This window comes from Poromitra crassiceps (genome assembly GCF_964638095.1).
Source record: "Poromitra crassiceps genome assembly, chromosome: 12".
NCBI classification, from domain to species: Eukaryota; Metazoa; Chordata; class Actinopteri; order Beryciformes; family Melamphaidae; genus Poromitra; species Poromitra crassiceps.
Window position 1 is genome coordinate 23386440 of NC_139632.1, and position 18088 is coordinate 23404527.

The 18088-nt window shown below is 41.2% G+C and overlaps 2 protein-coding genes across 2 annotated transcripts in view; both read left to right on the top strand.

Moving 5' to 3' along the window:
- Positions 1–272: 272 nt before the first annotated feature.
- Positions 273–15139, top strand: tubgcp5 (tubulin gamma complex component 5). Its single transcript, XM_083647843.1, has 23 exons — positions 273–625; positions 713–766; positions 848–956; positions 1092–1188; positions 4102–4181; positions 4729–4861; positions 5387–5504; positions 5656–5745; positions 5966–6059; positions 6153–6405; positions 6495–6697; positions 6833–6948; positions 7072–7340; positions 7627–7825; positions 8654–8842; positions 8932–9114; positions 9239–9323; positions 9412–9532; positions 11351–11502; positions 12646–12771; positions 13454–13542; positions 14584–14684; positions 14858–15139. Exons 1-23 carry the CDS (start codon positions 492–494, stop codon positions 14902–14904), a joined length of 3042 nt encoding a protein of 1013 aa, XP_083503969.1. The 5' UTR covers positions 273–491; the 3' UTR covers positions 14905–15139.
- An 804-nt stretch (positions 15140–15943) lies between these two features.
- cyfip1 (cytoplasmic FMR1 interacting protein 1) overlaps positions 15944–18088 on the top strand; it is a 36540-nt gene continuing 34395 nt past the window's right edge. The window contains exon 1 of the mRNA XM_083647949.1: positions 15944–16169. The gene's annotated coding sequence lies outside the window, so the exon portion shown is untranslated. The remainder of the gene's footprint in view (positions 16170–18088) is intronic.

Consider the following 18088-nt stretch of genomic DNA (forward strand, 5'->3'; position numbering starts at 1 on the left):
GAGAACCCAACCTAAACTATGGGCGCGCGCAATGAATCGTGGGAAAGAGGTGCCCAGACCCAATTTAAGGCAATTTAGGATATAAATACATTACGGTTTCTTCTTGTTGCTTACACTCAACTTCTTCACTGCAATGTGTAATAGTTTGAGCGAGAGATGTACGGTAAATACAACGTATTCATTGTGTACCGCTAGATCAGTGTGCCGCATGCGCACTTGTCCTCCCAGGAAGTTGACGCGTGCAGCTCTGCGCGGCGGCTGGTTCATGGACGTACGGTATAATAATAATTCGCCATTGAATCTGACATCAAGGTGGAAATACAACTGTTCTCTGCCCTCTGCATGGATGCCATACTTTCACATAACGTTTTGTTTGTGCTAGCACGTTAGCTAGCAAATTTGATGATGCACTAGCCGTGTAGCAAGCAAGATAGATTAATGTTAAACCTCAAGCTATCAGTAGCAACAGCAACAGAAGCAACAACAACATCATGTCACACTGTACCAAATTCGAAAAGGAGACAGAGAGAGAGACGAATAACTTGATCAAATGCATCAGCGGGATCGAGGATGAGGAGGACCAGAATTACCAAATGGCCCTGAAATTTGCCTGGTCGAATTTTAGGTGAGGACTAGGACTAGTTTAACCTTAACATAGCTGTAGCAATTATGCCAATAATAGTGATGCTAACGTTACTGTACTTACCACCAGGTTTCACCGCTTCCTCGACGTGGACAGCCATAAAGTTCAGCGCAGTATAACTGGGTAAGTGAGTCTGTCTGTCATAGTCTTTCTTGTGTATTTTGCACGACAACATCATGCTTAATGTTGCATGTATTTTTCTAGGATATACGAAAAGCTGATGGTCCACTCAGACCTGAGAAAAGCAGACAGCTGGAAGAGACTCACTGAAGAATTCCTGAACTCACCTTTACCTAATACTGAGGGAACTAAGGTATGACTCTGATAATGGTGGAGGTGGAAAAAATACCTCTCTGGCCTGGCCCATATCTAGAAGGATCACACAACATATTTGGTAATCTGCAAATCTGTCAGTAGCCATTTAGTGTTCCTTGTTGTTTGTTTGCAGACAGATGTACATCACAGTGTACTGTCACTGCTGCTCTTCTTATCGGCCTCCCCCTCCAACACCAGCTTTACTGAGAGACCCAGGCTGAAGGAGGCCGGTGAGTCTATTACTTTTAATGTGCTATTCCCCTTGTAACATTGTTAAACCTTTTTAAATCATTTACATGTTGAGCTAGCCATCAACTCCCACATGCATGCCAACTCCAACATGCTTGTTGGGAAGCCGTATTAAAGAATGATGCTCCTCAGCAGGCTTACACTTTATTTACGAGGGAACTGACAAAATAATATACAATTATTCTATCCCTGAAAAGACAAAAAATATGATAAGAGATTCTTGTGGCAGGCCATGGGTAAGTCAAAGAATTATCAAATCTCTCAAACATAAAAACAAAGTGGGGTCTCAAACTGTGTTTCAAGCATGAAGACCCAGTTATGTCACCCTACTACATTATTCAAAAAAGTGGAAAAACGAGCACACTCAGAGAGTCAAACATAAAGGTCCGGTGCAAGGCACAAGCACAATAGCAAAACGTAGAACAAGCCAGCACACGAGATGTCCTTTCTTTTATCGTATTTTATTTACCTCAGTCCGGGGTAGTGGGTACAGCACAAACAGTTTCGGCACTAGGCCTTTACTGAGGTACTGAGGACTGAGGTAAATAAAATACGATAAAAGAAAGGACATCTTGTGTGCTGACTTGTTCTACGTTTTGCTACCCTACTACATTATATCACCCCCATGCGTCCTCGCCCCCTTCCTCCATATTCTCGATATCCAATCAGCCCATGACATCTGTGAAATAGGACTTCAAATATGACATCTGTCCAACCCCGTCTGCTGATCCAATCACCGGAGAGGACGGGTGTTATAGAATAGAAATTGACAGCCAAAAGGTAAACAGTGAACCACTTGAAGAAAACCACTTGTGATCAAAAAGATGGAGCCAGGAGTCAGAAGTCATCTTATATGATCTCTTTAACATAGATCTTGGCCAAGAGATGCACTCTTGCATATTCACAAATTGATTCCTCTTCTGCGTTGTTCATCTCAGTAGTGGTGCATCTCGGGCTGATCATCTTCTCTGGAGCATTGTTTCGCCCCACCCACCTCCCCAGTCCACCACCGTCTTGACTCCTGAAGAATTCCCTACGGGGGGGATTCTCTATCCTAGTCTGCACCAATGACGTCCTCTCTCACCACAAGAGGAGCGTCATCGTATCATGGAGTCATATGCCAAACTTAGTTGCCATGCCATTTGCTGAATAAAGCTTGCTTGTTAAAGACGAAATGAACCCAACGGAACCCAAGTGGCACGTGCGTTGGAGTCACGTTTCAGACTGAAAAAATAACTTGTCTGAGATGATGACAGGTTGAGAGGTGGGCCAGAGTAGCATGTCGATGATTGTATTTGACAATTCTGGGGACTGCATTTGGCTTTGGCCAATCCTGGCATGTTTCGCCCCCAAATCGAGTGGGATTCAGCGTGTTGTGGCGCTACGCGAGTTAGAGCCGCCAGCAGCCAGCTGCCTTTGTGTGGTCCAGAGCGGAGAGTGCAGCCTGCTATATATAAAAAATATATCTGTTGTGCTACACATCTTAATTATGAAAAGACAGTATAGAAATAAACTAAGCCACGTTGTCAGATCTGCCACAAAGACATTTTATGCTGATGAAGTGGTTAAATGTATCAATAATATGAATGCCCTATAGTCAACAATAAATCAAATTCTAAACAAATGGAAAACATCTAAATCATTACAAACAGAATTTAAAGTTGATGGTAAGCCACTAAGCCTATATCAGACCCCACAACATTCACTTGTGTGTTTAATGAAGGATTCTGTGCTGAAATTGGGCCAACTCTTGCCAGTCAAATTCCAAAAGTTGCTGAGAATCCTAGTGATCAAGTCATCAAACACCAGGCAAAGTACTCAAAACCACTTCTGTGGTAGTTCCTGCTACAATAGATACACATTTTGCCTTGACACACGCACACACAGACTCACAAGGTGAAAACAATACCAGACACGCTGTCTGTGGCTGGTAACCACACCCTGTCGCACCTGGTAACACAATGAGTGTCAAAGGTGGTGATTGACAATATCATTTCATCAATCTCATTTTCTAGATTTTTAGGCATATTAATTGATGACAAAGTGTGCTGGAAACCCCATATTAAAAACACAAATACTGGTATCTTAATTAAAATGTGTTATTGTTTGGACAAAAAAACTATTCAGATGTACTACTAGATCTACTACTCTATGGTTTATCCTTACATTAATTATTGCAACATCATGTGGGCCAGCACCCATCCTACCAAGCCCAGTCATATCTATCTTCTTCAAAAATGTTGTTTTTGAATAATTTCACCTGCAACTTACTTAGCTCACTTTCAACCTCTCTTTAAGCAATGATCTATACTCAGCATCTTTCAAGTAAACGTCCTCACAGCACATTTTGTCTTCAAAGCATCAGCTTCCCCCTACAATAGCTTCTATAGATGAAAATCATAGTTACAATACAAGCTGTAAGAGACCTTTGTTGCCTCTTACTCGAACATCCATGTGTCAGTTTATCTTCATTTGAGAAGATTTTTTTTTTATAATTAAATTATGAATTAATTACTTAATTTTAACAAATCTTGTCCTTTTTTCTCTCTGTCTCTATTCCCTTACTCTGCTTTTCCTTAACTTTTTCAGGTTATTTTAATATCCTTATACTTATCTTCTACCCCCCTCCCTATTTATTAATCGGTACTACTTTACCTATTGATTTGTTTATATTGTTTTGTTCTTTTTAAACTATTCTTCATGTTTCATTACACTATATTGTAATTACGGTATGTATGATTGTTATTAAGGGAGATACTCCACAAGCCCTTTGGGGTTTAGGGTTTCTTTGGTCTTCCTTGCACTTATTCTTTATGATGTTGGTTGTTAGATTATGAATATTTTGTACTTTTGTAAAAAAAAAAAAAAAAAATCTCTTAAACTTGTGTGTGCAGAACAAGAGGATAACTTTGACTGGGCTAAGTATCTAATGGAGGATGAGGACATAGACATTGGACCATACCCAGATACCCCAGTGAGTAAATCACAACCACCATTATGTCGTGATTTGGGACTTTTCTACTCTATAAAATAGGTCATGTTGAAACACTCATAATTGGAGAGGAAGAGGGGACTGTGTGGGTGGCAGGGAAGTTTGTCTGAGCACTCTACAGGCTGAGAAATGGTGTTAGAGTTCATTCTTTTAGGTAGATTGTATTACTGATTTTATTCTAAATTACCATTTCCCTTTTTTCTGTTTATGTAACATAGCCATTTATCATTCTGTATTTTGTTTTCTGCATTGTGTGAGTTAGCTTTCGTAACATGTACTCCAGTATTTCCAGCAGTATGTACGTACATACTACATATACATCTTACATTATTATACTACATCGATAATACTACATCAAACACACTCATGGTGGCAGAATATTGTAGAAATCAAATGCATTTTGAAATACATTTTAGAGTTCACCTGCTTTCCTCATCACTCTCTGTGCACATTGTCATGGTTTGTCAGTTGTCATCCGTCACTGGATCTCTACCTCCATCTAAATGTCTAATGTTGGTTGTTTTTTTAGGAGTGGTCCGAGGAAGAGGAGGAGGAGGACCGTCAGCAGCCAATCAGTAGGGAGGACTCTGGTATCCAGGTGGACAGAACACCCCAGGAGGACCAGGACAACACGAACAAGACCGTCCCAGTCACATGGACGGGTGCGGCCCGATCACACACAGCAAAATACCAGAAGACATCATGAAAGCTTTTTGATATTTATGTTGTCAAAGAAAACTCAGGATGAGAGAGTGGCAGTTAAACAGGTTTCTTCAATTTGCAGCTTGGGATCCAAGGAACTCAAAATCTGGATGATTAAGCAGAATTGTATTGTGTTGAATATTTACAATTGTGTTAATACAGACAGAATATAATAGAACTATTGGTTAAAAAAGCATGTGAACAGTGATTGTCATAGTTCTAACATAGGAGATGCATAATAAGAGGGTATTCTAGAAGACAACAAGTTATTATTTTGTCAATGCCATTTGGTCATTGTTATTGATGACATTTGGGCATCAGTACATTCAAAGCTCACAGTTCTAGATGCTACTTTAGAGTTTATTCTCATAATGGTGAAGCAGATTCAGTATATAAGTATGCTATTCAGTATGCTTTCTCTCTGTGTGTTTCTATATTGGAGCTATTTTTGCATGTTACATGAATTTCACTTTCTGTCATTCCAGTGGGCGAGCCTGATGCGCGGGCCTGGCTTGAACAGCATGTGGTGACTCCATACTGGGTGGCTCATGCTACTCGTTTTCCTCACAGCCTACATTTACACTCCAACTTGCTCAATGTTTGGTAAGACTCCTCCGAATTATAATGTATGCCACTCATAAAAACAAACAAACGAATACATAAATTAATAGTTTACTACAAGATTATTTGCAAGTTGATGTAATTTAAAATATTTGATAAATTGTTCATGCCCGATGCCTCAATTTTTCCTCAGGGATCAACACTTGTATAACACTGACCCATTGTATCTGCCAGAAGAAAAGGCCTTTGTCACAGAAACCCAAGTGATACGGGAGACATTGTGGTAAGATGTGATGATATTCTGAGGATTGATTGTAAACATTCTCATTGTAAAACCTTACGAAGACGATTGTCCTCCACTCTCTCAGAAGTTACATTTGAGTCCTTGTTGGATAACAGAGGAAATATCATGGTCCTTAACAGGCTCATGTTGGCATATTGAGTTTGTCTTGGTTTTCATTTTGCTATACAGTTGAGCTGGAATTTCTGGATTTATTTTACAGGCTTCTTTCTGGAGTGAAGAAACACTTCATATTCCAGCATCACGATGGAATAGTGTCAGTAAGGAATAACGTGGTGGTAACTCATCTGACCAGCGTAAGTAAAAAAAATCTTGATTTATTTTAATAGATTCCTATGAAGAGATACCAGTCTGCTGTCTGACCAGTCGTTTCTCTTTCTGTGCTACAGAACTGTCTGCGCTCGGTGCTGGAGCACATAGCTGTGTACGGGCAGGCGGTGTCCAGGCTGCAGAAGTTCATAGACGAGGTGACGGGCTACAGCTCGGAGCCCAGCCCGCCGGGCTCCACTTCCTCCCATAGCTCCAAGAAGGGCTCGGAGCCTCCCTTCAGGACCTATCAGGCCTTTGTCTGGGCTCTCTACAAGTACTTTACCAGCTTCAAAGAGGAGCTCACGACAATTGAGAAGGATCTCATAGGGAAAGGCAAGTGTCATTATGATAAAGTTGGTTTCACAATCACAAGGGGTTTTGTTTCTCGTCTCAGTCGATGTTTGATACATCCTCTCTTGTAGACGAGACGGTGACCCTGTCGGCTGTTCTGGAGCGACTCAGTCCTCACTTGGCACAGATCAAAGTGCTGCACAAAGTCTTTTGCACCGGCGTAGCTGAAGTCCCCCCCGAGACCCCCAACGTCTTGCGGGCCTCGCACTTGCTCAACACCCTCTACAAGGCTGTCATCGAGTATGACAGCGTCGGGGAAGCATCAGAGCAAGCTGTGAGTCTTTACCTGCGCACTCACCTTCATGGATCCTGTCATTAATGCATTTGATTCTACAAATACGTCAAGCAGATTTCATGGATCTTAACAAGGAGAAAAATCCACATGAAGGATAATTTATCTGTGTGCTAGGTGGCGCTGTTATTTTCACTGTGGACAGAGACAGTCAGACCATATTTGGAGATAGTGGATGAGTGGATTGTTCATGGTCACCTGTTTGACCCTGCCAAAGAGTTTATCATCCAAAGGTACGGAGCACTCACATCAGGCTGTTACTCATCTAGGCCACTTTACAATCAAACTACTATTTCGGTGGTTCAGTGGTTAGCGCTGTCAGCTCACAGTATGAATGAATGCATTTTCTCATGCAGGAACAAGGACGTGCCAGTCAACCACAGGGACTTCTGGTACGCCACCTACACACTGTACAGTGTGTCGGAGACGGTGGACAATGAGGAGAAAGTGAACGACGCTGCCAGCGGGAGCTCCGGGGGGGATCAGGGCTCCAGCAACAGGCAGCTAACCATGGTGTCCTTCCTCAAGCCGGTCCTCAAGCAGATCATCATGGCTGGGAAGTCCATGCAGCTGCTCAGAAATCTGGACTGCAAGGAGACCGAGCAGTCTGAGAAGTCCTCTAGAGGTCAGTGTTGGTCCTGCAGCTGCTCAAAGGCACACTCAGCTCAGCTGAGATTTGTGATGTAATGGAAGTAAAGAGTTTAGTTTAGTTTAATACCTTTTAGCTTTCACAAATATGGAAGTTGGGGAATTTTCTACTTTTGTATATCTGTGCACATTAACTGTTTTTATGACTGATTCAGTTATTAAACACAAAAGGCAAAACAACTCAAAAAAACAATAATTACGATGTTAAACATGCACAAAAGCAAATGCTGTGTTGACCATTGTCTTGCATTTGCACATTGCAGATGCAGAGAGGAAGAATTTATACACTCTGTTCCTGGAGTCAGTGCAGTCGCGTCTCTGCCCCCGTGATGACTCGCCCACAGACACAGTGACTGAACAGCAGGCCACGAAGAGGAGCCTCATAAAGATGCAGTCTATTGTGGTACAACATCTGCAGATCGACGATGTGCACGACCCGCTGTTGGCCATCAACTTTGCCAGGTAAACAGTGACCACAACTTTAAAAGTACAAATTACATATTTGGGAATTTATAGTAAGATTACTCATCTAGAGCTGCTTACAATGAGTGACCAGGGAGGGGTTCAGTGCCTTGCTCAAAGACACATGTCTCTTGATGAACACACATTAACTGTTGGGGGGGGGGGGGGGGTCTTTCTGATTCAAGTGATGTATGATTTTTGGATCCAGTGCTGATGTCAACTAAGGATTTTCTTCCTCTCGGTTGCATTTATGATAAATGCCTCCTAGGAAAGTATCCTATACATTTGGCTTTCGAGGAGTACTAGTGACAAAGAACAGCACTGAGGTTATTTTGACTATGAAAATTCACATACAATCATATTTACTTGCATTATGCAAATTCTAAAAACGTGGATTTTTGCATCACCATTAGCATGGGTTGAGGAGATTTTACATATATATTTTAAATACAAAAAACACTTGAGGATTCAATCTCCTACTCTGCTTTGATTTATTCTTCATTGTAAGCATTGGAGAACAAAAACAAACTAATTATGCTGGGATGTGAAAATCATAAACACTTTTTCCTCATCTACAGCTGCTATCCTTTCAAAAATATACAGGGATAGAACCTAGGTTGGGCTTCAATATTGTTATTGTTAGAGCATAATCTCAGAATTTTGTATTTTATATTTTTATGCTTCTATAATGGTTTTTCCAAGTCACGATGTCATCTTTCAAAAGGTGCCGTCGAAAGAAATGTTTTTGTACGAAACCTGTGTGGGTAAATCCAGAGACAGCAGATAAGTTTTGAAATGTGACGCAGCTCTTGCCAATTTTCCCCCTAGGCTCTACCTGGAGCAGAGCGACTTCCACGAGAGATTCTCCGGAGGCGACTTCATCGTGGACCGTTCATCTCAGTCCGTCACCTGCCAGACCTTTGAGCTGACCCTGCGCTCCTGTCTCTACCCCCACATTGAGAGGAGGTACATCGAGTGCTGTGGGAACCTCATGAAAACACTGAAAAAAGACTACAAGTAAGAATCGCTCGTACGGTTATTGCCTCAGTTAATACCCTGAAATCACGGTAGAATAGTTGCAGCATGGTTCCATCCTGTTCCCACAGGCTGCTGGAATACCTTCAGGCTATGAGGAACTACTTTCTGCTGGAGGCTGGAGACACCATGTATGACTTCTACACAGCCATCTTCGACAAGGTGCTGGAAAAGGAGAGCTGGCAGCAGCTGTCTTTTCTCAATGTGCAGCTGCAGGAGGCAGTTGGACAGCGCTGCCCAGAGGACAGCAGCAGGTACTGCATGTATTTAGTGGTTGATTTAACAATTACAACAGATTTTATGTGTTATTCGTCCATTTTTACACAATATTTTTTCATGAACAACAACATCATATCACATCATCCTTATGTTTTATAGGTTGTCAATTTTCCTGGAGACCATTGACCCTGCCAGGAAAAAACAGCCTGTGAATAATCTGGATGTACTTACCCTCAGTTACAAGGTAAGCCAGGTGATGAATGTGCTTTTTTATGGTTTAATATTAAACCTGCAAACTTCTTCTCATGTTATCTTATGTTTTGTCCACCAAGGTTCCCTGGCCTGTTGACATTGTAATCAGCTCTGAGTGTCAGAAGATCTACAATCAAGTGTTTCTCCTTCTGCTGCAGATCAAATGGGCCAAATACAGTTTAGACACGCTCCGATTCAATGGTATGTGTTTAGGAACCACATTTAAATAATTTTGTTGATTTCTCACATTAACAAATAATTATTAATAGTCACTAGAGATATATCTGTTATAGGATGACAAAGATGTAAATGCCCTGCATTTATATAGCGCCGCTTTTATCCAAAGCGCTTTACAATCAGTAGGTACATTCACCCATTCATACACCGATGGCGGCAGGCTACCATGCAGGGTGCTGGCACACCATCAGGAGCAATTTGGGGTTCAGTATCTTGCCCAAGGACACTTCGACATGCAGACTGGAGGAGGCGGGAATCGAACCACTGACCTCTTTTATCCAAAGCGATTAGTGGACGACCCGCTCTACCTCCTGAGCTACAGCCGGAGGTGTGTGAGACCTAAATTTTTTTAGAAGTGTTCTGCCCCAAGCAATCGGCAGATGCTGACACGCAGAATTGTGACAATCTGCAAGCACAAAAATGAAAATAATGTATAAGGCTCTGCTGTTTACTGAGATGATGATTATGGTTTGTAAAGACAGAAGATATACAGCTCGTTTTATTTTCCCTCGATGAGGCAAAGTCAGGGATTTCCCAGGAGGCGGGTGTGTCTGAAGGCAGGTTTTGATGGAACAAGGAAATGGTGTAGTAGTGGCCAGACCTAACACACACTAATGCAATTCTAATGCTGCCAAAACCACAAATTAGTGACTTGATCACATTACATTATTGTCATTTTTTTAAATTCAGTTATAATATATAGCTTTGATTCTGTTTGGGGTTTCACTGTCTCAATTAATATAATGCATTGGTTCCCAAACTGTGGTCCGCAGGCTCCGCCTGGTGGTCCGCCAGAGAATTGCTTTTTTTTTTACTTTTTTTTTACGGACAACAGTTTTTACATACACATTAACCCATTAGCCGGATTGGGCGATTTTCGGAAATATCGACATCCATCCATCAATCAATCAATCAATCAATCAATCAATCCAAACTTTATTCCACACTCAAGGTCCATAAAAGACATACAACACTAAAAAGGATCCCTACAGACAGTAGGGAAAAAAGCGATATTTGGGAAATCACAATTTTGAACATTTACTTTCAGAGGCTGCAGCAGGCTCAGTTTTAAAGCCAGAGTGAAGTTTCTGGTATCATGTCATGCTAGTTTGTCAGGAAGGTAGCTAAATAACACTCCAAAGTTAGGCTAAATGTTGGCGAGGGAAAAAAAAGAAAATTCAAAGGGGTCCTCTTTTTCACAGCCTAATGTTGGCAGGTGTGTGTGTGTGTGTGTGTGTGGTACTTGGAGGGAAAAGTTTGGGAACCCCTGATATAATGGATCAAAATCATGCAGTTGCCTGCACTGCCTTCTTGGAGCAAACGAGCTGAGTTGACCTTGGCTCTTGTCTTGCGTTAATACATTACTTCTCTTTGGCAGAGCTGACTGCAGGCTCTTGACTCTGAAAATGCTGAAGTAGGGATTCAAACTGGCTTCAGCCTGCAGAGACTGCACTATTTCTTACATGCAGGATTTCAAGTGCCAATCCCCAAGATGTGAAATGTGGAGTAGCGTCTGTGTATCATTTAAATATATGAGACCGTTCACACACAAAAATACATACTCGCAAGACGTGATGATGATATAACTCGAGTTGATTTGTACAAAAATATGGATTATTCATTGATAAGCGTCATCCACATGATGTATACGAAGAACAAATCAATCATGAACATCGTCAGTTTGTGTAGAATCTCCCCCAAAAAATGATGTGCTGTTTTGCCACATTTCTGCTCATCAGCAGCATTTTCTATGATGTGTGGAATGTGTTTGTTCCCCTGTAGATCTGACTGTAGTGGCTAAGAAACTGGAGGGAGGCGGAGCTGAAGGAGTCACGGTCAAAGATTCTATAAACCAGCAGATTCACCGAATGTGTCTGCTGAGGGTCAAACTCATGCACTTTGTCAACAGCCTGCACAACTACATCATGACCAGGGTGAGGAATAATAATTCAACCTGTCACATGAGACCAAGGTGTGCATACCAGTACTGTCAAATGAAGGGGGGGCGGAGGTTAAGAAAATATCGAGGGCTTGGAGCCAAACAAGTGGGATTTTGGATGAATATGAGTATTATATATCAATTGAAGGCTCCTACTGAGATCTTTTCCATGCCAATAGGACCCATACTCTTTAATTCAACAAAAACTCTAAGCCGTAAAAGTAGGGTTTTGTTTGCTGCCAAAAGAGGGTGTTTTGAGAACAAGAAAACCTCACTTTTGACACCAAACAAGCATTGTGGGTAATGTTAAAAGTGTGAACTGGTCAAGATTAGCTCTGATAGCAAGACTGCTGGTAGTGGAAGATATCCCTCAGTGTTATGAGCATTTTTACAGGTCTTTGAATGTGTCCCAACTCCCAAGACACGCCAATATTGTAAGTGATGTGTCTTGGGACACATACACAAAAATGTATTATACTAGCAAAATAAAATAAAAGTAGTAGTGTGCAAATCACAAGTAGCCTACAATTTTAAACGCATTGGTGAAGTTGCTGCAGATTACTTCAAGATAAAAATATTTATTCTGATATTGTTTTATAGTACAGTGTTTATTGAAGTGTAATTGCTAGATTTGTATTAAAATGAATATGTTTTACAGTTGTTTACTTATGCCCATATTCTGCATGGCTGTATCGGGAGTCAGGACAATGTACCAAAAAGGCGTATTTCACTCTTTTGCCATTAACCCCCCCCCCCCCCCCCCCTAATACTTAAACTTAAACTGTAGCAGTATTGCATTTATAGTAATGCTCAAATTGCTCATACTGACAGCAGCTGATCCCATTTTAATCTAAATCTTTTGGCTCCTGTCAAATCTCCTATAACACACTTATGCCCCTTTGATGCCAAGCCCTCGATATTTATAAGGATTTTTTTTATATTCTAGTTAACTCCACCCCAGCTGACAGAGACAGAGCAGTGCATAGAGAAATAGGAGTCAGAAATAGGAATTATAAGGTTTGTACAAAAAAAGAGGGATACCAGTATGTTTTTCATCTGGCATCTGTGTGAGTAGAATAAGATTTTGGATTAATGTATTTGCCTATAATCTATTTCTGTCTAAACTGTGTCTTGGTAGATCCTGCACAGCACAGGGTTGGAGTTCCAGCACCAAGTAGAGGAAGCGAAGGACCTGGACCAGCTGATCAAGATCCACTACAGATACTTGGCAACCATTCATGACCGCTGCCTGCTGAGGGAGAAGGTAAACATGCAATCGCACAGAATAGCACCCATGTGGGTAAACATCTGCCCTGTTGAAGTGTCCTTAAGGAAGACTGTGAGATAAATTAAGCCCACGTTCACACCATACGCCGAAGCTACGCTGAAGCCACGCAGTTTCATTTCGGCATCCTTGTTAACAGGTGAGACCGTTCACACCAGCCGCACGCGTGCCACGCTCAAGCCATGCTGAAGTTGAAGTCCTTTCTGTGTGGAGTTTGCATGTTCTCCCCGTGCCTCCCGGAGGTTTCCTTCATATAGGAACCCCTTCACCAAAACATGCAATATCCTGGTTGCTGATGTGGTGCCTCCTCTGGTCGTTAAGGGCGCCTGTTCGGAGGGAGGGGAACTCGTTGGAATAGCGTGATCCTCCCACGTGCTATGTCCTACCGGTGAAGCTTCCCCTGTCAGGTGAAAAGAAGCGGCTGGCTAACTGCCCATGTCTCGGAGGAAGCATGGAGCCAGTTTTCGGCTCTCCCCAGATCGGCAGAGGGTGGAGCAGCAACCAGGATAAATAAATTAAAAAGCACTAATGGGGGATACAAATTTGATGGGGGGGGGGGGTGAACAAAGGGTAAGTATCACATCACTCGTGACTTTGTTCTGCTCTGCACCTGCATTTATGACTGTTCATGTATCCACTGAATGCTGTGATGTTTCCTCAGGTCAGTTTCGTGAAGGAGGCAATAATGAAGGTTCTCAATCTGGTCCTCATCTTCTCTGATCGGTGGCAAGCTGGATTTGGAGCGTGGAAGTAAGAGTTCTCATAAACTGGAGAGATAGTGTGTTTCACCCTCGAGCTAATCAGAAAAATATCTGATCATAAGACTGATCACTTTGCCAAGTACAACAGGTGCATAAAGGATTTTACCTGGTTAATTGGGTGACACATTACAAGATAGTTACACAATGAGGATTGATACACTAGGTGCAGAACCAAAAAAAAAAAAAAAATATATATATATATAGGGACATACAACACTATATATATATATATATATATATATATATATATATATATATATATATATTCAATTATAGTTTTTATTAATTCAGACAGACAAACATACAATCAAACCACACAAGACAATTAAACTAGTGATATTTCATTGTTTTAAAATACATACAACTAGTCCATACCTGGGGATGCGCATGCCACAACTCCACACAGACTTGCCAAAAGTACTCATAAACAGCTTAAATTTGGGAAAAATTCAATCATCAGCAGTATGCAGAACACCTGTGCACACTCAGCTAGAAGCAACCCCTTCTGGGGATTGTAGTTTTCCAGGTGTAGGCTGTGAGTTCTAATGAAGGGACCTACCAAACTAACTGAAAAAGAAGTGTGACACAGGGAATACAGAAAAACAATCACAAAGCATATTACAGTGCCACAAAAAATATCACAGGTATAACCGACCGAAAGCTCACAATAAATGTGAATTTTAGTGCAAATTTAAGTGTGCGGAAAGCCCTTCTTTCATTGTGGATTCTGCAGTTGTTTTTCCAGTACCTTAACCAAGACGTTGCCGGCTTGAGCGGTCGTCCTACCTCAGTTTGTACAACATTGTACAATGTTTTTTGCTTGAATGTTGAATGAAAACATAACACAACGACAACATGGAGAAAGAATTGCAGATTTACTGTATTTCTTGCCACCAATCTCAAAAAAGGACACCAACCATAACCCCCCCCCCCCCCCCCCCGAACAGATAAGAATAAAACGTATCTGTGTTGCGATATGTTTCTTGGCATGCCTGTTCTGACTGGATATTGTGTTTATCTTTGATTTCAGAATTGAGTCCATTGATAAGATGGAGTCAGATTTCAAAAACTGTCACATGTTCCTTGTGACCATACTGACTAAAGCTGTGTGTCGAGGCTCCTTTCCTCATTGTAAGTAAAGCACTAATACTTAATTAATACAGGCTTCTGTTTGCTAATGCTCTGGACGTTCACTCTCCAAAAGATTTGTAAATTCTTAAAATCGTCACTTAATACATTATGCACAGATAGGGATTTATGTTGAACTAACCATATTTTTCTTTGCTTCTCTCTTCCCTTTACAGTGGAGTCCCTTGCCCTGTCTCTGATGGCAGGGTTTGAGCAGTGCTGAGGATGGTCCCGTCTGCACTCCGCTGTGTTGTGCTCGGTCTCTCCCCTTTCTTTCCTTTGACTTGCTGTTGTTCCATGATAACTTGCATCATATGTGAGAGCAGTCAATGATGTCACTGTCTGCGGACAGCTGGGTGTCAGAGTATTATCTGTGTCTATCAGAGGCTATTTATCATACATGCTACCTGTGAACATACAGAGCTATTATACATGACTGCTTCTAGGTTTTCACCATGTGTTTGTAAATGTTTTTTTATAAGCTGTTATGCTGATTGAGGTCAATGTGTACATATGCACAATAAATCTTGCACAATGCTGTAGGCCTATGCCATGTCATTTTTCAATATACTCTAGCCTTTCTTTATAAATAATGGTATTGACCTATTATACTGAAATCATATGAAATTAACTTTTTTATCCAAGTAATTGAAAGCAGACGATTAGTGAGATTAGATTAAGATTAGTGTTAGTGTTAGAAGATTAGTGTTAGAAGTTAGTGTGAAGATTAGTGTTCACGGGGTGATTATTAAACTTCATTCATGGTCAGACTTAATTTCATTAAGTTTTGAGACAATAGACTATTGCTTAATTTCAACAGTGACAATATTAGGCAAAAGTAACTTTAGAATAAGTAGCCTACTAGTACTTATTAGAGTGTATAGTGAAGGAATGAGGAACTGTGTGTGTGTGTGTGTGTAACATGTTTATTTAATATATAAAAAGATATAAAGTACCTGGATGTTAAATCTCTGATAATGCATTCATAGATGGAACCTTATAATTCCAATCTCATAATTTGTTAAAACAAAGAGAGGTGTGTATGTGGGTGTGTGAAGGGGGAGGAGTTTGGGCAATATCACCCATGGTCCCACCTCCATACCATCGCGGGCAGGCACGTAGGTTCCTAGTGGTGTAAATTCCTTTGCCTTTTTTCCTTCCTACATCCATGTCTCCTTCGCGTCCCTAGTGGAGAAGGTCTGCACCGCAGCTGTGCTTCGGCAGTTTCCTGTTGAGTTTCCCTTCCCTGTTTCACAGGGACAGGAACTCCCTGCTCTACTTCGCTCCCCGAGAACACGCCCATGATAATAACACCACCGACCGAGCCTGGGAAGATTCCTTTGGGCGACGACAAAAAAAGGCTTGGATCGAAAACTTCCAAACCTCTTATTCCCAATCGTCAGAGGGGCCCGCATTCAGAGTATTGTCCATTAATGGCGCTGTAGGTGTACAAACAAACTACTTTTCCCTGCTCAACAACAACTCCGGGTGAGTAGAAAGTGATTGATCCGATCGCGAAGTTGGTTTCAAACTGTGGAGAAAAAGTTGTGTGGCGTTTCTTTGCGTGTTTCCTTACTAGCACCGCGTTGTTTTAGTAGACTGCTTCAAACACTGGCGTTGAAATGGGCTTTTATCTCAAACTGACGTCAAAAATATGAGATTTAGAAGGTTAATAGCTTGTTACAACGCCAAGCCATTTGCTGCCTCATACATAGGCCCGATTTTGTGACTCATTCTGAGTGAGGCCACGGCTGGCTGAGCGATCATATCCATGCATGTTTAGGGCAGGGCTTCCCAAACTTTGTCATACTCATTTGTCATTTTCATTTCATATTATTGCTAAATAGATACGCCTCCGTTGATAATAGAATGTCGCACTCAACCTTATCCTAGAATATTTTTGCAATTATGATTTTGTGTATAATTGTGTGACTGTTGTTAGTGTCTGGAGTCTCTGGATTGACAACAACCACAGCGAAACATTTTTCATTGGGCTAACTTTTGGGGAGTGGGTGAATATGAAGTGTATATTGCTGGAGTCGCAAGTAACACCCAACTTTGGCAGGCATTTACTTGATAGTCATTCAGTGTCATTACAACTTCAATGCTTGGAGACATAATTACAATCTGGAAACACTATTAATGATACCCGAATTGAGCCCCACTTGTGAGTCTGGCTGGCCCTACCTATCATGAAATATAATTCTTAAAACTTTCTTGTGCAAGCCATCTGATTCCCTCACATAACAATGTTTTAATCAGTTACAAGGAAAGCATGATGTGTGCACTGATAAAAATCGATCTTTCATGTTGATCCAACATTATTTTTTATATGTCAGGGAAATTAAACACAAAGAAAGAACACAACACAGTAAACAATCTGACAACTACTGATTCTCCTTCAAACCTGGGATCGACCTTGTGATGCTACGAGGGCTGCATCCTAAACGTTTCACCAAGGCTATCCCTATTATAGCTTTTACATACACAGCATCTATAAAGACTTCATTCAAATGGGTGACCTCCACGCAGAACTTTTATTTTGTAAACATGTTAATGTAATGAACTTCAAGTCATTTAATTGTAGGTTTGTTTTGTATACTATTCACTACTTAATATGTTACTCAGCCAACATCTTGCATGTAGTTTGGAATTTGGAATAGTGTTTCCCTGTTCAGTAATGTGCACTGCACATTACTACTCACGTTTCTTAGGTGTTATCAACTACCCACATCCCCCACCACAATACCACACAGTATAGTGAAGATAAAGCGGGGGCACCTGAACTTGGCCTACGCTTTCCTTTTGCTAATTTGGCATAGATGGCAATGGATAAAATGGATGGACAGGAGAAATCAAATCCCTAGAATGTATGTGATCATGTTAATGATTCATAAGAGGTATTCTTATTGGACCAAGCAAATCTACTTGGTGTTCTGGGGAAGTAGTCTTAAGATCTGTATGGGCTCTTGCTGCTGAGCCCTGGTACTAAGGTGTTTGGTATGTAGGCCGAAGAGTGGTCAGGAAGTATTTTAGCCTAAACATCAATATTTAATATTAGGGAGAAGAGAATTGGGTTGTCATTTGTCTGCAAACTTGCAGGATATGTCACTTGCAGATTTTCCTTGCATAAGTGTGACTTCCTGCAAAAGTTAGCGGAATTGCATATTTCAATTCACACCTCCTTCTAGAGGTGTGACAGTTGGCTGGTATGTTTCTTTGATGCCACTTCATCAGAAGAAATAGCAGTTAGTAGTTTCCATAGCAACCATTTTATTTTCCTGTCAACACTCAACAAATGTGGAGGTGGATGTTGATGCTGTTTGCTTTCTTAATCTTAATCTTGCTTCCTCACCGTCCACCACAATCTGTTACATCATTAATATAGACCCATGTGCTCTGGCTCA